At 39.1% G+C, this 22,378-nt stretch overlaps 1 protein-coding gene across 1 annotated transcript in view; it reads left to right on the top strand.

The window, feature by feature from the left end:
• The window catches only part of LOC148337336 (CUB and sushi domain-containing protein 1-like), a 377,282-nt gene that overhangs the window by 280,732 nt on the left and 74,172 nt on the right, over positions 1-22,378 (top strand). Inside the window, exons 26-32 of the mRNA XM_088296642.1 lie at positions 356-525; positions 5,571-5,727; positions 6,996-7,187; positions 10,738-10,864; positions 11,032-11,243; positions 14,570-14,761; positions 19,593-19,731. Coding sequence (XP_088152768.1) covers positions 356-525; positions 5,571-5,727; positions 6,996-7,187; positions 10,738-10,864; positions 11,032-11,243; positions 14,570-14,761; positions 19,593-19,731 — 1,189 coding nt within the window. The remainder of the gene's footprint in view (positions 1-355; positions 526-5,570; positions 5,728-6,995; positions 7,188-10,737; positions 10,865-11,031; positions 11,244-14,569; positions 14,762-19,592; positions 19,732-22,378) is intronic.

Genomic DNA, 22,378 nt, shown 5'->3' with positions numbered 1-22,378 from the left:
TGTTTTACTTTATTATCTTCCATTTTTTACTCATTCACTACCAGCTAAGTAAAAAAAATAAATAATAATTTTTGACGTCTTTAGCCGTCAATGGGAGTAAATGAGTTAAACATATTCAACTTTCATTCTCTTATTGTGGTTGGTTGATTTTCATCACTGTTGTCATGTCGGCTGTGTTGCTGTTATCATTAAGCTGTGTTTTCCCTCTCCCTTGTCACCCCTTGTCATGGTCGTTCACACAACGCACACAAAGCCAAACCAGATCTGTGACTACTCGGCGATAATACACATGCAATTGCACTCTTTTTAATCTATGGCGTGTCTGCCCCTCCCTGCTTTTATTCTGTTGCTGTAGCTGAGTGTGGAGCCACCTCTCTGGGACCAGAGGGCGTTCTTGTCTCCCCGAACTTCCCTTCCAACTACGACAACAATCACGAGTGTATCTACCGCATCACCACTGAGAAGGGAAAAGGCATCAGGTTGAAAGCTGAGAACTTCTCTCTGCAAGACGGAGACTATCTCAGGGTATTTGTGCAAATACACGCGCACCTTCACGCCCACGCACAATAAATTGAATGTTGATTATTACATAGAAATCCATTATTTCAACACTTCAAAACATAATTACTGTCCATATTTGCCATAGGTAATGTTGGTCCTGCATGAAAAACAATTACAAAAGCAAATGAAATGTGGATATCTACAACAATCAATTTTATAGTAAAAAAAAATACATACGGTTTAATTCAATGTAAAAGTACATGTAAGTTTATTATAATGTGCGTCTGGAAATTACAGCCAAGACCTGATCTAAAAGCTTATTTCGACAACACAGATTAGTATATGTAACAATTAACATATTCTAATGACGAATTCACAAATTTATAAAAGGAAAAACATTTACAAGTGTTCTATTGAACATAATTATGATTATGATATGGTTATTACATAATACACTACTGTTGTAATTTTTGAAAGCATTTTTTTTATTTAGTTAGTTTTTTTGCTTTCTTTTTTTATTTGCATCTCCACTATAAACTACAACCACAATAATTACAATCATATTCAAGAATGCAATCCTTGTCTTGGATTATGTTCAATTGTGTAGGTGGTCAAAATGTTGTGTTCAGGCTGTTTAGCCACATATGCAATATTTTATATAATCTTAATGACTGCCAAGCATTGATTCACGCATTAGGCATTTCTTATTAAAGGCATCAAGAAATGTCCAAATATTTACATTTAAACATGTAAAATATGATATATGACTAGAATATTGTTTGTGCTAATTCATGGCTTGAGGTAATCCGCGAGGTTCGCCCTCTTGTTGGCTATGTTAACACGTTTGCACAAAAAGCACAAACACCCCTACAGGGGTGTATTAGCTATGTTTCTATTATCGCTGATTGTGCTCCTGCTCCAATAGCCACAAAAGCTGAATGAACGCATGAGACACAACAGCACTAAAGGATTGATTCTTTCTCTTTTGACCCTCCGCACATTACCTTCAGTTCCTGTAGAGCTGGAGGTCCGCTCAGCATCCCTTTATCCCTGTGTCCCAGCTAGAATACGACCACTTTGACATGGAGCTATTCATTTTTCTATTTATATTTCAATAAAAACTGGTCAATCAGGAAATGTCAACCTCCATTTAGCCAGAAGTGCAGCACTCAGTGAAACTAGTATGCACGTTTTATTCCAGCCTACTAGACTTCCCACATGACCACCATTTCTCTTCACATAAAATATCAAATCATCCCAAGGTGTGCTTTATTCACATCCTCTATCATCATCATCAGTGTAAGTTAAGAGCAGCCATGAGTTATTTTAAGAGTCGTGACACTTTCCGACTAACGCCACCTAAAATTGCTTCTTTTCGCAACTTAGCAGTATTAGGCCTGAGGCCATGGTTAAGCCAGTATGTGGTGAAACACTATTATCACTATTAGGCCCCAAGCGTAGACTGAGCCCGTCCGTCTGTGGTTAGATTGTACTAGCAGGGTTCTGCCTGACTTTTAAAGAGGCTTAACTTGACGGTGAAATCAAATGGAAATGTTCCCACTGGGATAAGAATTACAAAAGAAGGAATCCTGTTATAGGGAGGTGACACCAAGATGGCAAACAGTCATAAACATGATTTAAATAGCTCTGATGAATGCCAAAAACTCCCAGATGCTATTTCCTGTACATCTTTGGAAACAACAGAAAATAATAATCTATGGAAGGCAGCTATTTTAGTTGTCATGTAACTTTGATACTAAATAAATTCTCATTGTACTCAGTGTAAAACGAGATTGGAGAGCTCACCTATTTAGTGCAAAATCACAAATAATTTAATTAAATCAAAAATAAAATAATCAAATGAGGTTTGAGTAGTAGTAATATGATTCTGCTGTTTGTAAGCGGTTTCCTTAAATCAATCACTCCCCTGTCAAAATAAAGATGTCATTGATTAAAGAGAATGGCCAGAGGTGATGAAAGATGGAAAAATATTAGATTTAATTGAAAAGCTTGCAAATACAGAACACCGAGAGCTTTATAGTTTCATGACCTTACAGTAAATAACAGTAAGAGTTTAAAGTTTGGATATTTTTGTTTGGAATCATGTACATTCATTAAAATTCATTCGCAGCAAGCCATTTTCAGACACTCCTTTACACTATATACATGCATATTTATACATACATATCTGGGATTGAATGCCTGTATTGTTAAAATACAAAAATATATATCATTGGCAGTGAATTAGTTAAATCGTACTTTTTGAGGCATTGTTGCTTGCATTTTATACGACTGCAATTAATGTACATAAAACGGACATTAGTCATCTTAAACTCACTTTTGATGTATATTCCACTGATAGATTAATAATTATTACAGATTTATTCTTGTATTTGATAAACGGCACTGAGCAGCCAGGACAGTAGACAGCATAAAGGTAATTTTTCACTCCTGCTTTTGCCAAATACGTTTTTTCGGGCTTTTTATCACTGGTAACATACTTAAGGGTATTTTTTAAATGAGAACCACCAATGAAAAAAGCACACACATTCACTGACTGAATATGGTAGAAATAGCAGAAAAGTCTCGCTCCAAATAATGCGTGACAAAACTGCGGTTTTCATACTGTGTTTTTCTCAAAATGTATTTGTATTCTGAAGTTGTTCTACTGATGAATTCACCATCTTAGAGCTTCAAGGGTATCTCATCCACATCTTAACCAGACGTTATCTGCTAAAAATGAGGTCAAGTTGCAATGTGGGTACAACAGGTCAATATTGATGTTATGCACTATATGTTTTTGAAAAAAAAAAAAAAGGATTGATGATAATCCATCTTGCAAATAGTTACACTGTGATGTTTCAGGTTTTAAGTGAGCAAAGCACCTCTCCCCTTGTACTCAAATGAGATTTCGTATGAGATATATATAATGAGATGAGGTATGGCATATAGCCAAGTTTATGACTTCAATTAACTCAACTTTCGACGTGAGATTATGACTAAGAGCAAAAAAAATTAGTTAAAAAAAAGATTTTTATTTTTATTTTAGAGTGCTAAAACAAAAGAACTACATGCTTGAGTTGAATAATTCACGCAAAAAATAATGTATGTGCCTGTTCCATCAAGCTTGAGGCCAAATATTTAGTTTAGAAGTGAACAGATTATTACAATACTAACTTTTTGCTTCGGTACTGTTAAGACGTAATGAAGTGTTTGACAAAACTAGTGCCAATACCCCAACCCTGAGGTCAAAAAGGAAGATTAAGACAGAAACCAAGAGCTGGAATTAGTGTATGAGAAAAGGGTCCATCAGACAGAGGGACCAGGGTGGCAGATTGTGACATGATTTATGAGCTGCGGGGCTTTTCATTAACCATACTGAGTTTTGCACAAGCACAGAGCATGAGCGAGAAGGAAAATTAGGGGCTACTGACAGGAAATGGGATGGTGTTGCGAGTGACGAACAGGCAAAGTTGCTCGTGCGTGTTTTTCTAGATTGATTAATTTCTCTCCATTGTTACAATGTTATGTTTCCACACACACACAACATTACGTCGTCTTATGCCAAAATAAGTTATATTTGGGTTTGGGAGGTTTGATGCAAATCAATAAATTAAGTTCTTATCAACAGTTTTTTTTTTTTAAATTTGTATTTTATTAATCAGCAACTGGCGCCCAGCCATAAGCCTCTGCTCAGCTACCTTGGCTTGCATTTGAACTTTATTGACGAACCATTATTACGTAGGGTCTAATTTGAAGTCGGTCCACCCGTTAGTATGTTTATGAGAATTTTGTGAGGTCAAACACAAATGTTGGACAAGAAGGCCGTGATCTTAGTTGCCGCTCTAATTCATCCCAACGGTTGAGGTCAGGACTCGGTATGGGCTAAGCCCGTTAAGTTCATCTTTATAGAGATTGCTGGTGCACAGTCAAAGTAGGGCGGGACCTCTCACCAAACTGTTCTCACAAATCCGGGAGCATATAATTGTCCACAATTGTGTGGTATGCTTACCAGCATTTTATTATCGCTGCAATGGGTGAACCATCGTCATATTAAAGCCTAAAAATGTCGTTGCGTATATTGCTTTATTCTAATATTAGCAGAAATTACTTCATGTATTATTCACATATTAAATATACTGTTTAATTTAATGTTAGGAACGTTGTTACATTCAAGAGGGCCAGATCTGGCCCCCGGGCCTTGAGTTTGACACCATAACATCACCATCTCCATTTCAATAATTGTTAATATCACACATCTGTTTTTGTGTTGTACAAAGGACATGAATCAAAAGTGATTATCCTCGGGCAAAGTTTTACCTTGTGTTTTATTTACAAAGGGTGACCCAATAAAAAACGATTGATTGACTCATTTTGGTAAGGGCTAATAAATGAATGCAGAAGCCAAGGCACTTTTAAATAACCTGGATTTTTCTTGTGACAACAAACACTCTCTGTTAATTGATCCAAATAAACTCTGAACAGAGCAAACAAACATGAATAAAAAAAAAAAAGGAAATCAATGTCCACTCTTGCGGGAAATGATTAGCTTGTGATTAAAATTATTACGAGTGCTCGTGTAAATGAGAAAGTACTTTGGGATGGTGGCTGTATCAGGAAAGAAATACAAAAGAGATAGACTAACAAATCCTCCCTTCAAATAACAACTTCCAATCATTCGAGAAATGATACTTATTTGGTATTCATGTAAAACCACATCTAAAATTAGGAATAAAACAATGTTATTGAAATTTGCTCAAGATACAAACGGATTCCAAATCGTATGAAAAGAAACAAGAAACATAAGCTCATAAAATCAGAGCGAGAGATCATGTTAAGTAGGAATGTTATTCATTTTAAAGATTTTTTTTGTCGTGTTTATACGCTTTATTTAGTTGATTAAAAAATACATCTAGATGAAACCTTCTATGATCATTTGAAGGGAATAAGTTGTGAAAAAGTGAGAATCTTTATTGAATTTAATCATACCTGTGTTTGAACAACTCAGAACTTAAGAAACCAACAACGCTAACCATTTTGTCCCTGTAATAATGTGTTATGATTGACAGGTGTATGATGGTGAGAACACTTCATCTCGTCTCCTTGGCAACTTCACCCGGGAGGTTATGATGGGCCAAATTATCAATAGTACCTCCAATCACTTGTGGCTGGAGTTCAACAGCAACGCCTCCGGAACAACTCAGGGCTTTCACCTCACATACACAAGTGAGTTCAGTCACTTGAACGTATACAAACGCACAGAGTTGCAAGAAAAGTATACAAGCCCTTTTGGGATTGCCTAGATTCGTTTCTTGCTCAAGTTGGTCATAAAACGTGTGCCCTATAAAAAAAAAAAAAAACAGATTAGAATTTTATCTTTTCAAGAAACGTGTGACCTAGGCCTTGCACATAAGAGCTCTCAGAATACCCACAATTAAGAATTAATAATGTGCATGAACATGGAAAGTGTCTCTCAAAGCCTTGATGCTCATCAGTCCATGATGAGACAGATTGTCTATAAATGGAGAAAGTTTAACGCTACGGCTACTCTCCCATGGAGTGGCCGTTCGTAAAAATGTCTGCAAGAGCGCAGAGCGGGATGCTTAATGACGTGAAGAAAAGTCCTTTTGTTGTCCGAAGACTTGACTTCTCTGACTCAGATTTCTCGGGTGCATTCCAACATCTCTGTTGACAAATACAAAATATGTCAAAATATTAAACAAGAATGAAAGTCATTATATGAGACCTTGGTGAAAGTCACGACTGTCTCAAAATAAAAATAATAAAAAGGGTTTGGATGTTCCACAGCACTAGTGGGAGAGTATTCGGAAGTGTTGCCTAAGTTTATCAACAGGAAACGAAGGAGGCTCAACCAGTATTCAAATCCAAAGGTTCAAATACTTTTTCTGTGAGTTTGACAATTTATGACAAATCTATGAAGGAATCCGGCTAATTCCAAGGTGTTCACATATTTTTTATTGAAACTGTGAACACTACATAAGTAAATGTAGCTCCAAAATATAAAAAAAAAAAAAAAATCATACAATTTTTTGTTTAAAATTGATTTAAGAAAGTGTCATTACTCCTTTCAAGAACATCAGGAAGTAGAGGATTGGTTAGTGAGTAAGCTCGCTTTTAGTGTTACAGTATAAAAAAAGTGTCATGTACTACAAATCTCTTGTGAATAGTCTTTCACAGTCAGCAAAATAGCAATTTCTTACACTTCTGACAGGCGAAAAGAGGCTCACTCTCAGATTTCCAAGCAATTTCTGCTGAGGCTTGAGCCCATAGTGCAGGAGTAGCAGCAGCAGCAAGCTAGCAAAAAAAAAAAAAAAGATTGTATAACATAACTACGTGTTCAATTAATTTGAGGCCATATTTCACGAGGGGAAGAGCAGCTGCTTTTTAAGTCAATGTGACTGTTAGAGAAATCCACGATTACTACAAACAACTTTTGACTTTTGACCAATTTCCTTAACATTATTCTCTTCTAGGTTTTGACCTGGTACGGTGTGAAGAACCCGGTGTCCCGAGTTATGGCTACAAGATCCAGGACGATGGACACTATGCCAACACGTTTGTCCTTTACTCTTGCAACCCTGGCTACAGTCTCCATGGGAGTAGCACCCTGACTTGTCTAAGTGGGGACAGACGTGTCTGGGACAAACCACTTCCATCCTGTATCGGTTCGTATGCCTTTAGACTCATCAGTATATTAGAGCGCACCTTGTCTTTTACCCAAAATGTGGACAACTGAGTGAAAATTTAGCATGTCAGTAAAAACCTCTCAAATTTTTAAGTTTTGAAGTTACATTTAGGCGCTAGATCTTTCTGGACAGCATTGTCCCTGGTACTGGGCAATATTGGTTTGAGTTATCGTCTGGGTTGTTCATAAGTGGTTCGCCGATGCGCATTAGCACAGGAAACTGAATATTGCGCTCAAGTTTGCCCTCACAAAAAAATTCAAAGACAAGTGAGCTGTCATTCATTTTGAGGAATAACTTCAATATCATATCTAAGTAAAGCATTGCTATCAATAAAAAGTATTTCTTGTTTTGCATAATAGCCTAGAAAAAAAAACGTTGTGGCAGCTGACTTGACTAGGCTGGCTCCCCGCAATTGCTACATTTGCCTCGGTGGCCGAATGCGCACCGTCAGGATGGTCATCGCCGTGTCACTGTGCTGCAGCTTTGTCGGTATGTCAAAATATGACCTTAACGCAAAAATGGTCCATGGTACGATGGTGTGAACACCTCAAGAATTGTGCTAGGTAAGCACCATTTTTCAAATGTCCTGTGCAGCTTTTGTTAAATGTATTTCTGTTAAACAATAAATTGTGTTGTTTTGCCATTTTGCAGCCCTGGTAAAATTACATTGTAACTGAAAACTGGAGTGGAAACATTTTGGAAAGTTATACTAAATTATGTCTACACATATTAATGCTTTACCTTGCCGAGATGTGCCATAGATCTTTAAGTTCATCCATGAGGTCGTGAGTTGGGAAAAAAAAATCGTGAAAAACCTCTGTTGCTAATTTGAGAAATCCGCAAATATTTTTGTGCACCCCTGGTTAGAGTATTTTTTTAGGGTAGTAGGTTGCAGTTACATATTGAAAATGAACAACCACAGCTAGGAATTAGTTGGTGACGTTTTCAATTATGAACTATGAACACATGTACATTTCAAAATATATGCAATGAACATTGAACGTGTTAGCCAAGGAAATGAACTTTCGCAACATTGCATCTTGCTTTTTTATCTTGCTTGTATGAATTGACTGAGTAACTCATATCAACAGGAAGTAGTTTGGGACTAGCTGCGGGGTCACCCATGGAAAGCAAAATACCGACCTTCAGCAGGTTTCATGCCCATGGCAACCATGAGCCAAAAGGGACTTGGGTACCAAAGGGTACCAAAGCATCCAAGGACTGTCGTTGTGAATTTGTATTCTTCCTGCTATCAAGTGGCCGCAGGGCCTGTGCTTTTCTTTAGAATGCTGCCCAGTGTGGCCAAGACCAAATATCAGCCACTGACCCGTGTTTGCTCATCTGATATTGCTCTGCTGATAACGGCCTTTGACCGCACATGCCCGCGATTCAAGCACATATGGAGGACTGCCATTTTTTTTTTCTTGCATTTGCTATCCTACATAACTCATCCCTACATGTTGCAGCTATGACCCAGACCTCCCTAAGTGCTGGAATAATGCCTGGCTCGTGATGCCTCCCTCTTAGACGCTACCTTCTCTGCAAGAGCGCTTGGCATTCAAAGCTTGGAGCTTTCCACCTCAACAACCCTGACTTGCTCAGTCCCAGTTGTTGGAGGGAAGCAGGGACACACTTCACACGTTTGGCCCATCGTTTCTGGCCAGATGTTTAGGCCTGAAGCGATGCGTGCATTGGAACACGGCGCGGAAGTAACTGACTCGGACACCGGGATGCCCACCAGCTTTGACGGAGCAAGACACATGCATTTTTTTTTCTTTTTCTTTATCCCGTCACACGACAATAATCGAGGTTCAACGTGGATCATGCGCAACATGCTCCAAGTAATCGTGTAATCTTAAAAAGTGGATCCAGAAGCTCTAGCACCGATACTTATTGATCACCTGTAATTCAGATTGTCATACATCTAAGAGAAGAACACACAGCCGAAGATTCCTACAAACTTGACCATTTTGTTGCCTGCTGAAAATATCATTTCTGAGCAGGTCACTTCAATGAGGTCACACTTTTTTCAGTTAGTATCTGGAAATCATGAAGTCTACTTGTAAAATATTCCGTTTGGCCTGACTTTAATTTGTGGCTTTACATATTCAACAAACGAAAGCCTGTCAGCAGTCCTACATTGCGAGGACTGTGTGGGCTCCTGGAACATTTTAATTTGGAATTCCCAAATGCTGAACCAAACATTCTCTCTCTCTCTCTCTCTCTCTCTAACCAGCTTCCACACCTGAGCTCTCAGGGGCAGGACATGGTCTGATTTGGTTGCTAATGGCAACTACAAAGAATAGAATGTATATTCACGCATACACTTGTGGGTCTAATACATGTGTGTTTGTAGACGTGCTTTGTCCCGGTGTTTCTTCACAGTCCAGCATTAATTTGCACTTGCTTTGTTACCGTCTTATTTCAGGTAAGCCAGCAGCCAGGAGAATACTTGCTGGCAGGCCCCTGGGCTAAATACCTTTGCATCTGCCTCCTTTGTTACTCTTTTGGGCCATTTATCACTTTGCCTTTATGGTTTGTCTCACTCCCTGTCTGTCTGGCGCCATAAAATGTTTGCTTTTACTGCCATGTAGATGAGGTAGTTTTGCCGAGATCCATCTTTTGCAAACTGAGTCGAAGAGGAAGGTGTCTTGACCATTCTCGGTGTCGATGGTCATTTACTGGATGTGCAGCCCTGTTGCTCTCATTTTCTTTTCATTGGGAGGCAGCCATGTCTAAGTAATTTTGGTTTACAGAAAGCGTGATGCTTCCTCTAAAGAACAAAACACTTGCATTTTTTTCTAATCACTGGAGATTTGCTGCAATGTCCTTTTCTTGCTATTACCATGGACAAATCAGAACAAAGAAAAATACGCACACACAGAAAAGTCCAGTTATCTCTTGTGTATTGAGCGTTAATTTATTCCTGGACGCCTATCACTCCTGGGATATCCACACAAGAAAAACTATATTTGTCGGCAAGTCATTCACCAACCTTGAAGGAGTAAAGCAGGAGCTTTGGCAAGTTGAGCTTGATTTTACGAGTCAAGCCTGCCTGTAGTATTTATTTATTTCACCCTTCATACCGCTTGGCAACGTACAGACAGATAGAGAAGAATCATCTTATGGAGCTGAGCAGCTTAATATGGCTTTAAAAAGAAGGCTACACAACAATTATTGATACTCGTAATCGGGTGGAGACAAGAATGAGAATCAGTGTTAAAAGTGTGATTATTTATAGGCTTATTGTCATTAGTTGTGAAAGAGGTAATATTCGTTCGCAACATTTCAACCATCTTGATGGATTAGAATGAGATTTACAGCTAAGAAGGTAGTAAGTCAGCAACAGCATCTGCTTAGTCGGTTTTCTGTCCAATCCAATGCCACCGTTTTTGGTTTCTTTCCTGATGCTTACAAGATGTATTTTCTTCTCAAGCAACTGGAAACAAGAGACGGCATGAGCTGTTAATTGTACAGTAGGTAATAAAAGTAGTGTTGAATTAACAATGTGGGCGTCTTGTCCTTGCAGCTGAGTGTGGAGGTCACATAACTGGAGCAGTGTCTGGACGAATTCTGTCGCCGGGATACCCTGCTCCATACGACAACAATCTCCACTGTACCTGGACTATCGAGGCGGATACTGGAAAGACGATCAGGTCATTAGCATCAAGTTACTTAGTCTTACTCAATTGTAAGGATGAGATGACCACTGCTCATATTTGAGACATTATGTAACTTCCCGAAGATATTCTTCATCTACTCAGGATCTTCCTCTCTTCGGTTTCCTAACATTTTATTGATTTATTTGTAATTTCCTCCTCAGCCTTCACTTCATCGTCTTTGACACTGAGATCGGCCATGACATCCTAAGAGTTTGGGATGGGCCGTCCGGGCCCTCGGATGGAGGCATCCTTCTGAAAGAATGGTCCGGTCCGGCCTTACCTGAAGATAGCCATTCCACCTTCAATATACTCACTCTTCAATTTGATGCTGACTACTTTATCAGCAAGCAAGGTTTTTCCATCCAGTTCTCCAGTGAGTGTGCTTATATTCTTTTGGGTTTTTTTCCCCAAGAAAAAAATAAAATAAAATAATTACCCGTGCCAAAGGACACATAAACGCGTGGAACTTGTCAAATTTTGAGAGCAGCTATTAAGCGTTAATTACTCCTGTACCCAGACTTAGTCCTCCAATGAACTAAAACATAAAGCCCAAAATTGTTCAGACCATTTCACAGTTTTGGTTAAAAAATATATCCACCAAAGGGCACCAAATGGGCAACTTACCTTGAGTTTATTAAATATATTTGCATTAGTTTTTTTTGTTTTTTTTTGACGTTTTAAAAAGTATCATGATTCAACCAATTTTGCGGAAAGTCTTTCTCTTACATTCTTGAAAAAGTGTCACCTGTGCAATAACTTGCCCTTTGAGTGCAAGGATGGCCTTTGCTGTTATGAGTCACTCAACCCAAAAATGTCTCTGCCCTGTTCTTTTAGAATCATCACCCGTGTCTCTGCAATCCACTCTGGCAGCAAAAATCAATCACAAGCACACTGAATAAGAAAATAGACTTGCTATCAAGACCATTGTACCTTTACCACTCCAAAACACGCACACACATACACTGTTTTTTTGTTTCCGAAAACTAAATATAAACTAATTCCTTGGTGTTCACATCAATGACAATACTCACGGATGGAACACTGTTGAAGGTTATGTATTATAATTAAACATTCACTCTTGGTCACATCCATTCTAATCCCAACTTGCTTTTTTTCTACCCCCTTGTCGTGCAAAGACCCTAATAAGCGCTTATGTCAGCCCCGTGTGAGTGTGAGAAGGACATAACTGTTCCCCCCATGGTGTTCTCTAATCCATGCGAAGACGCACATCAACTGCTGTCCTTCTACATTCAAGACGGAGGTCTCGCATACAACATACTGTGTCCCCACCTGATTTGTGCAGTGCACAACCCCAGCTGAGTAGTGAAAGAGTGAAAGGGAATACCTCTCTTCTTGGGAGGTTTAAGTATAAAATCGCCAAGTGAACTCTCGACTATAAGGAGTTAGTTCGAACCAGAGTGCCCGTAGGGGTGGTTGACACATTTTTCTGCTTCTTTCCTCCGGAAGGATAAGATAAAGACATCATGCACTTGAGATGGATTTGAGCTTGACTAAAAGGATGATAAAATGTGGCAAATTGTTTCGATTGTTGATCGAGCCATATTGTCACGAACCAACTTCGTCCACCACGCCATTAGAATTGGCCAACCCACAGGAGACACCGTGGTGAAAGCCTCTCAGAATTTCCCCAGCTCTGATCTGTGGTCTGACTAGATTTTTTTTAAACTGTACTGTAGCAATGACATATGGCCAGCTTGGATTTCTGACGATGAAAATGGCTGATTTGGCATTGATGGGGAGGGATGCTACTGCAAGGCGCAGTCAATAAGCTGCAGTGCTCCGTGGGTTTTTCCAAAACGATCATCAAAACAAAAAAAGAAAAAAAAAAAAACTGCCAAATATTGCGGAAAGACCCGTTGTTTCAAAGCGATGAGTTGAAGCCGAGGCTTTGTACTTACCCCTGGGCACTCATACAAGGCATGATTGGTTCCAGGTGTGAGATTGACCAATGAGACCACAATTGGATTCATCCCGTGAGCTGATTGGCTGCGTCATTCTAGCATCTACCGGTCTCGTCAACGCCCTTAAACGAACGACACTTGGGAACAAGGTTCTGCTCGGAAATACATACCGTTATTTAAATTTCCCGTTCAGTTGGTAAATAAAATGTTAAAGTGTTTGTTGTGTTTGTCTAAAAACAGCGTACCTAAACTTGAATCCCGCGTTGCATTTTATCCAAAGGTCCTTGCTGATGTTATTGTGCAAAGTTAATGTTAAGCCATGATTACGACAGTGCTTCTTTTAAGTGCGTTCAAAAGTTTTTTTTTTATTGTGTGTATAATGATGGGTGCAGCTGCAATGTCTCCACAAAACAGCACGGAAATGAATTTCTATTAATTTTGTTATTTCTGATTATTAATATTTATATGCAGCACCATGTGCCTCTATCCTTCTCCCTGGGATATTTGGTTTTTAAATCCTCCTCATTTTAAAAATAAATATTGACACTAACATGCTAATCAAAGCCTGGTTATTTGTTCCATTAGTATGTTAATTCCTTTTATTCCCTCATGTTCCATTTACCATGAGGTAAAGGTGATATTTAATACCATAATGAATAATACTGGTTTGCATAATTAAATCTTCTCAGTGTTATTGTCAGCGGTGGAATTTTTATGGAAATCGTCCATTACCCCTATCGCTTATCCTCATTCCTATTTTCATATTTGTATTCATCCTAAGTGGGTTTATTATATTTCATAATGATTACTCTTAATAACAATAATTTGATTCAAACGCACAATTATGTTCGAAACACTTTTTTTTTTTTTCAAATCCGACTATTCCAGTCCTTGTATTGACTGGTGTTTTATTGCTTAATCATTGGCCGAGATTTTTGCCGCTCATAATGGTGCGCAAATATAAATAACTCTTTTGCTAAAATGTGATGATACCCCCCCCCCAAAAAAAGGCTTTTTTTCTTTCTTTTTTTTCATTTTTTTTCCCGTAACTGAGAATTTTGTTGTTTATAAAATCAGTTATGTTTTATTTAAAAATACTATAATTCCATAAATTTTTTGGGGGGGAGTGGGGCGGGGTCATTTTATATGGAGGAACATTGTAGTTGCAGATTATCGACTTATCGCATTATCTGCAACACAAAAAGGTCAGCAAACCACGTGTTGAAAACACAATGCATTGTAGGTATTGTCAAAGCCAAGCCCATTTTATTTCGGAGTTATCGCAAATGTTTTTACAAATTGGACAGAGGCCAGCTCCTCACACAATAAATAAAATCAACAGAACCTCACATGAGAAAGCAATATCCTAGGCAGTGAGGCACCAAAACCAGCTGAACATCATTGCAAAGGTGCTGCATTTAGATAAAATGAAATTACTCGACACCCAGCCCACACCTGAAATCCGTTTTTTTTTTTTTAACGTCTGGTGACTGTTAAAATTATTACTTGCTCTGCAGAGCCTCAAAAGTAAAGGAAAATACTTGTTTTAAAGCCAAAATAAAAACGTGGCACTGTGATTCGGGTCAACGCTGACAAGCCAGACAATAGCATCTCTTCACAATATACGGCATTTTTTTCTGCATTTTCAATACGCTGGCAGTTCGGCAGTTTGGACTCACCACATAATGGACTATTGTGTGTCTGTAAATTGTGTTTTTTTTTTTTGTTTGTTTTCAGACATAATATTGTTGTGTTTGATTTGTGTCACTTTGTGAAGCCACAACAGCGACGACCTGTAATGACCCTGGCATCCCAGTAAATGGCTCTCGATACGGCGACAGTAAGGAGCCCGGTGACAGTATGACGTTCCAGTGTGACCCTGGCTATCAGCTTCAAGGCCCTGATACCATCACATGTGTCCGCATGGATAACAGATTCTACTGGCAGCCTGACCCTCCAACATGTATTGGTAGGTGTGCATTACTTTGCTACGCACTGCCTTTATAACCGTATTTTCGATATAGAATCAAATTTAGAAGCAAATGTCCTTCATCTTAACCAGAGCAAAATAGGAAGATTGGTTTATGATTTCAAAGTCCACAGAGAGAAACATTTACCAAAACTACAATGTTGAAGTTCACCCCTGTTCTCACGTGTTAGAATATTAATTAAAATTCAATCCAAAAAAAAAAATCAACCTCTACTCATTAGCAACTGTTTTGTTTCCGTTATCCAGTTTCTTGTCTCCAGTGTTTCCTTGTCACATAATTGTGCCTGGCTCTGCTGCTTCTGCTCTCTCTGCTCCGAGTCTGCCCATTGTAGGAATCCTGCACTGCTGTACATGGTCATAAATTGAGTTTGATTGCTTGATATATTCAAATGAAATAAAATAAGAAGTAATATTTGCCTTTGGAAACAGTTATGAACTTTTTTTTTTTTTGGTTTACTTGATTTAATTTCCATATTGTAGAATGTAATATGCAATCATTTAGTCACACAGAATGAGCCAAAAATGTGGATAAATTGCGAAGTTCGGAGGAAAAAGGTTGTATTACCTTTTATGGGGGACGTTCATTCCTGCTGTTCATTGTGATCAGCTTCTTGCTCTCGTAACAGATGGTCTTCTCTACCACAGGCTACACTTAACAGTGTTAGATTATGGCCTTAAATGATATCCCAAAGGGCTAATAACAATACAAATGTTGTAACCGTGCGCCGTGAGCCCGTAAGAATCAATTCCGAAATTGTGTGCAAATACACAACGTTAAGAATTGTGCAGTATTCTTTTCAGAAACAGACTATAGTTGGCTGCACACTGTAATTTTACTAATTTAATCTAATCAGCTCTTTTATATTTAACTTCACCAATGACAAGAAATTGAATAAAGACAGTAGGAAGTTGAAAATTTGCCCAAAATAAAATAGAACCACTAACAGAAAAATGTTTTGTTTGTCTTGGTCAACTTGCGTTAAGATTTGTCCTTTTGGAATAAATGCTCCAAATATGCGCCAAATCAAAAAACAAACTGAGGTTGTGTGAGGTATGAAAACATCACACATAACAGTTTGCTACCCAAAATTGTATTAAACATTGACGACATAGTGTATTGCCGCTCAATAATTTGCGTTCGGGCATGTCAAGTATTACCAAAATATTTTCTACTAATTACAATGCATTGTTTTCTACAAATGGAAAAAAACATGCTCTTGTTTTTGCTGTCTGAGGGCGGATTCCAGTCGGCAGGTGCGACACTCTCGAAATAACTCATCAGCAGCCCCTCACACAACCCTGCAGATTTGTTACAGATGCTCTCTTTTATAGATCTCATCCAGTTTTATGCTCAAGTGTCCAAGGTGATGTTTGTTTACTGAAATACGGGCTGTTGAAGCTGAGGCTGTGGGAAGATAAATTTTTCATTTTCTCACACAATTAGTTTATGTGCTGCCTCTGCTTCACATTGAGTCATTTTTTACCGGCCATACTGTATGTCCTGGCACTTTGATCACTGTTTTAAATAAATTGTTTTTCTTATTAATAAGAATGTCAAACACAAATATTTGCCTTTTACATCACGTTCTATATGCTAGTCCCGTATTTTTCTGACTACAAGTCGCTCCTTTTACAAGTCGAACCAGCCCAAAAATGCATCATAAGGTAGAAAAAAGTCGAACTTGTGTATACTTCATATTTTCTGCAAGTAATTTAGTTTCCATAATATTAATATTTCATCTTGGAAGATTAGTTATAACATAAATAGAACAAAAAACAAGCTGAATAGATGAAATGTATGCTAACCCTAAAGGTTATTTAGCTCCACGAAAAATAAACATGAACAGAAAAGGTGTCCAGCGTTTATGTTAATGTTTTTGGGGACACCGCTGTCCGTACGCTGATCAAAAAGCGTTGCATGAAGCGGAAGCATCAAAAAGGTCCTCCCGCTAAGTACTTTATATTCATCGCCTTGGCAATGACCTGAGCATGGTGAGGTACCACAACTGCACTGTTGACAAGACTTTCCCGCAGCATGTTGTTCAAGCACCCACTGGCGAACTCAATCCTCTTACCTGCAGCCATCTACCTTTCACTTTTATTCATCGCTGTAAGAGTAGCCTCCGCTTTTTGCCAGTCCTTCACAATGTTCTCATTCACGGCAAACTTTTTCGTTGCTGCTCGATTACGGTTTTTAGCTGCAAATTTGATTCCTTGCAGCTTTGTATGATTTTCTTGAAGGACATTTGTGTTTAATTGTTCTACTTTTTTTTTTTTTTGTAAGGCGTTGGAGAGATCAATGCATAGGTCTAGAGTGCCCTCTTGTGGCTGACTGTGAAATGACATTATTTTTCATGTGTAAGTCGCTTCAGTGTATAAGTCCAATCGATGAAAAAAATTGCGATTTAGAGTCCGGAAAATACAGTAAGTCTAACTCTGTTTACTCTTGCTGCATCATTTGTTGAAAATTAGTCGGCCGAGTTCTTATGTTACTCCGTCTAAATGTCGGGATTCGCAATCTTCTTTTCTACCGCTTCCTGACACAAACTGACTGAATTGTTCGCTACAGTGTGACTTTGTCGACACACCACCATGATTGTTCACTCATCGTCTGAGTCAGAGGAAATCCTGAGTTGGCTTGTACTCGGAGTAATTATTGGATGACAGAGTGCTTCGAAAGCGCATGAATACTTCGGCACAAAATAATGCAGCTTTGAAACCTCTCCCACGGAGATGCCAGAAGTCGTACGAGCTTTGTGTCGCGCATTGCTGCTGCTCATTGAAACAATTGTTTAGATTGTCATACAAGTTAACAATGTACATCACCCCATTTAAAACTCACTCTGGGAAAAGTTTTGCAAGTGTTGTGGAAGAATGTGAGGTCACAAGTTACGGTTGGTCGCAGTAAAGCCAACGATTATCAAGTAGAAGATTCAGACCTGCTCCCTGTAATTCTATTCAACCTGGTCACTCCTACAGAGGACCTCAAAATCTTAATTTCCGCCACCTCCCCTTTCATCCTTGCAGAGTCTCTTCTATCTCATCACACTCTTGACACTTCCCTTCCACCCGTTCCAACCCGCTTGGATCCATTTCTTCACCTCCTTACTACACTCAACATTGCTCTGGATTCTTGACCCGAAGTATTCAAAGTCCTCCGCCCTCACTATCGCTTCTCCCTATAGCCTCACTTATGTACATATTTCTATTCTCCTCCTATCCAGTGCATGCCTCCACTTTTGTAAATGTTTCTCCCTGCTTTCACTGCGGATCACAATGTCATCTGCGAACATCATGGTCCATGGAGATTACAGCGTAAACTCATCTGTCATCCTGTCCATTACTGGAGGGACTTAGAGCTGATGCGGTCTCACCTCAACCTTAAATTACTTTGTCACACTGACAGCGCACATCACTGATCTGCCGCCCTAATACATGTCCTGTACTATTTTGGCATACTTCTCTTCATGCAGTACCGCAGGTCCTCAACTGGCTACCCTTTCATAGGCTTTGTCGAGATTTACAAAGGCACAATGCTGCTCATTCTGACCTCTGTCCTTTCCCATCAACAACCTCGAGGCAAATAATGCGTCTGTGGTACACTACTCCTTTACTGAATCCATCCTCTACTTCTCTTTCCCATAATTTCTTTGTGTGGCTCAACATTATTCCTCTTTAGTTCCCACAACTCTGGACGTCTCGTTTATTCTTAAAATTGGGCACCAGTACACTTTCCCTCCATTCTCCAGCCGTCTCCTCTAGAATTCTATTGAACTTCCTTTTCAAAAACTCCACAGCTACCTTTTGCAGATGATTCCATACCTAAGCAAATACATCATCAGGATTAACTGTCTTTCCATTTTTCATCCTCTAATGTTCACCATAATTGCCTCGATTACGCTGCCTTCCCTTTCATTTCCCTCTTTCATCAAGTATTATTTCCTATTATTTGACACATTTCTAACAGCAGTAAACACCAACTCTATCCCATTATTCCACCTCATTCCTTAATCAACCTAACCTGTTTGTTGGTCTGCAATCCCATCCGTTCCCAATGCTGGGACTGACGCTCCTCACCTTTTTTTTTTTACGATTTAAATCCCCTTCTGTGTTCTCTCTGTTTTTAAATGTGATGCATCTCCCAGAAGTAGCATTCTACAAGTTATTTAGAAACAGTGGGTCTTTGTCTAAGTAATCTTTTCAACAGTTAAGGCCTTTATTTACATTTAGCTCTCCGTTGCTAATGTCTTCACACCCACCTGCCTCTCTGAGTCTTCCTTAATTTCAGTGCACCAGTGCCTGAGTTGATCACTGGTTCCTCCTGATCCTATTTCTCCGACTCTGTTGTTGTAGAATAGCAGGACCACCAGGGGTGATTTTACTGCTTACTGTCCCCAGCACCACTCTGTTTCCAAATTTCAGTCTCTCTCTCTCTCTCTCTCTCTCTATCTCTCTCTATCTCTCTCTATCTCTCTCTCTCTATCTCTCTCTCTCTCACTATCTCTCTCTATCTCTCTATCTCTCTATCTCTCTCTATCTCTCTCTCTCTATCTCTCTCTCTCTCTCTCTCTCTATCCCTCTATCTCTCGCTGAAGGCAATATTAGTGCTCCACTAGGCGTTATTCTCTCTCATCTCCAACCGTTGCCACACCTCTCATCAGTAGCTGACCCCCTGCTCCTCTGCCTACATTTGGGAGGTTGGGGGAAGGAAAGTCGTGAATGCTCAATCAAGGGGTGATCCTCCTTCCAGAAGACTTAATAGTGTGTGATCATCATTTCTATTCATCTATTTTTGGGTTTTTCTCCCCAGCAACCTGTGGTGGTAACGTCAGTGGTCCTTCCGGAGTGATCCTGTCTCCTAACTACCCCCAGCCTTACCCTCCAGGGAAAGAGTGCGATTGGCGAATCCGAGTCAACCCCGACTTTGTCATTGCGCTCATCTTTAAAAGGTAGGGGCCCAAAATATGCGTGACCACGGTGGCTTTTAATAAAAGTGTAACTGTCATAAAATGCATTCGAAGCTCTGGGCCTGCAAGTGGAATTCTGTGTCTGCAGAAACACCTCCACTGGTATTTCAAACGTGATTTAAGTCATGAAATATTTAGTTCTAAATAGCATAGCACATCCTTTTAGCTCAGTTTTTGGTTTCTCTGTGATGACTTATTTAGCTACTGCATCATAATAATGGGGTGAGATCAACCCATGTTTGTTAAAAATAAGCAGTCATGCTAAAATATTAAATGGGCCTACTAAATGCCAATTTGAAGTATTTAAGATCAGTCATGGTGCAGATTTTTTTTTAAAACAATTCAAATCCAATTCATTGTTTTACTATTTTTACTCACAGTATTTGTCTATCGTGTACGATACAAGATCCTTGCAAATTATCATCGATTTGAGATGCAAAAGCTGAGTGTGGGAAAGATCAGCATTACTCTTAGGCTGGGTTACAATGCAGGTCTACAATAAGTGCTGAAATATGCTTTTCTACATTCAAATGACTCCAGAAACCCGATATCACTGCTTTTGCACAGAGCACCAAAACATCATGCTCCTATTGCCAAAACGCTCGTGAATGCCCACATATAAACAAAAACATCAGGCAGCTACAACACAAAAACAAGATATTCTGTACCTTTTAGTTGTCAGGGGCTGCTTAGAGTCGTTATTTACACACCGGCAATTGTTTTCCTTATTTAACATGTTTTTATCAGTTCCAGGCATTTTTCCTTCCCCATTTACTACAGCCGAGTTATTTGGTTATTCGGGCATCTGTGCTTCTCAATCACACTTTCTGATGTCACCTCAGTAACATTGACATGTTTCTATATATTTAACCTGTCAATTTACAGTGCATTAATTTTTTCAGATAGCTGATTCGTGTTGTTTTGTATGAAATTACACTTTTTTTTCTTCTTTGGGCCAATTTAGAGTTTCTCATTAACCTATCATGCATGTTTTTGGTCAGTCGGAGGAAACCGGAGTAAACGGAGAAAACCCACGTAGGCGGGGGATGAATTCGTTTTTTGTTGTAGTTTGGATGTTTTTATTGTACAGCACTTTGAGCTGCATTTTATGTTTGAAAAGTGCTATATAAATAAAATTCAATATGCAAACGCCACTCAGAAAGGCTGAAGCCGGAATCGAACCCTGCACCTCTGAATTGTGAGGAGAACGTGCTCGCCAGTCATTCACCGTGCCGCCCAAAAATCTCAACTATCGAAAAGAAACATAATTCCTCAGGTGTCCTCAAATGACTTTTGCTGTGTAAATCAAATGAATAATCTTCAGACGTTACTAAACTTGATGGAAATGACAGTAAGGGCCCCATTTTCATTCCGGGCGCAAGTCTAGTGCAAAGCACACTTGCTGGATTATGTGCATGTATCGCTACGTAAATCGCAATATCTCTCGTTTCGGATGATGATGGTGCCTGTGACGTGACCAATTGGAGACCGCCTTGCACCTCATGATCGTGCGTCCTGTCATGAAAATGAATATGCGCCGAGTGCAGATAACTTTCTGTCACCAAATTAGCAGGTGCATCGGGTGCAAGGCTGCTTTGCGTGCCGGCATTCCCAGACATGAGCGACACGACCCCAAACACGCTAGACTCGACTTGCACTGGCACAAAAAGGAAGTTATGACCATTTTTACACTGAGCCCCAGCCAGTCTTTCAAAATAGGGTCTTGAGTGAGTTGGCTACGCTGAAAGGGAAATCGTTTGTACTGTGCAACAGGATGAACATAAAGGTCTCTCCTGTCCTCCTGATTCCAGCGGTTGTTTTGGATGAAAGAGAATAATTGCATAAATGTATGTTGTCCAAAGGGCTGTCTGAGCCCTGGCAAAACATGGTTTAATTTCTAACGAATAAGTTCACATCTATTTTTTTTTTTTAATTTTTAATGAGGACACCATCATGTTTGAACCTGATTTCAACTGAGTGAGGATCAAATAACAAAACCATGCATCTTTTAGTGGCTTACTATTCTGTAACATGAAGCTGTTGGGCCACATTAAAAAGGCTACGACTTAGTTTGCCAAATATTTTTTTTTTGTTTGTTTGTTTCTTATATGGCCAAGAGAAACAAATTAAGTACCGTCCTGTAATAACTATAAAATAATAAATAAATAAATAGATAATCGGCTTTGTATACTTGGTTATTCATGCAACTGATGCCATTTTTTTGTTAATGCTATAAATTGCAAAAGCTGCATTTTAGTTAAAAATCTACCTTAATTAACGGACTACTAAACGTACCTGATTTAAAGCCACAACAGACATTGGCCGCTTTGTATTAATAGCTGCGGGTCTTTTCATTAGATCAGGGAATATTTGCAATGAGGAGCTCAAGCATATAGATTCACAAAAAAAAAAAAGATTTACCTATTTACCTTAAACATCGGTGCTCACTTTTTCAGTCAATTTGCCCACAAGCTTCACCACATTAAAGGATGACATTTGTTTGGGGAATCCCGTGGAAGTCTCATTGAGCAGGAGTCGGTATTACCATTAATTACGGGATTCGGATGATACAGGATCAAAAAGTTCACGGGAGCAGAGGGGATTATTCAGTAGGAAAGAAAATATTGCT

This window comes from Idiotropiscis lumnitzeri, chromosome 5, assembly GCF_059441095.1.
Source record: "Idiotropiscis lumnitzeri isolate Australia: NSW breed Sydney's pygmy pipehorse chromosome 5, RoL_Ilum_1.0, whole genome shotgun sequence".
In the NCBI taxonomy this organism is placed as follows: Eukaryota; Metazoa; Chordata; class Actinopteri; order Syngnathiformes; family Syngnathidae; genus Idiotropiscis; species Idiotropiscis lumnitzeri.
This window is presented reverse-complemented; position numbering and strand designations above follow the sequence as displayed.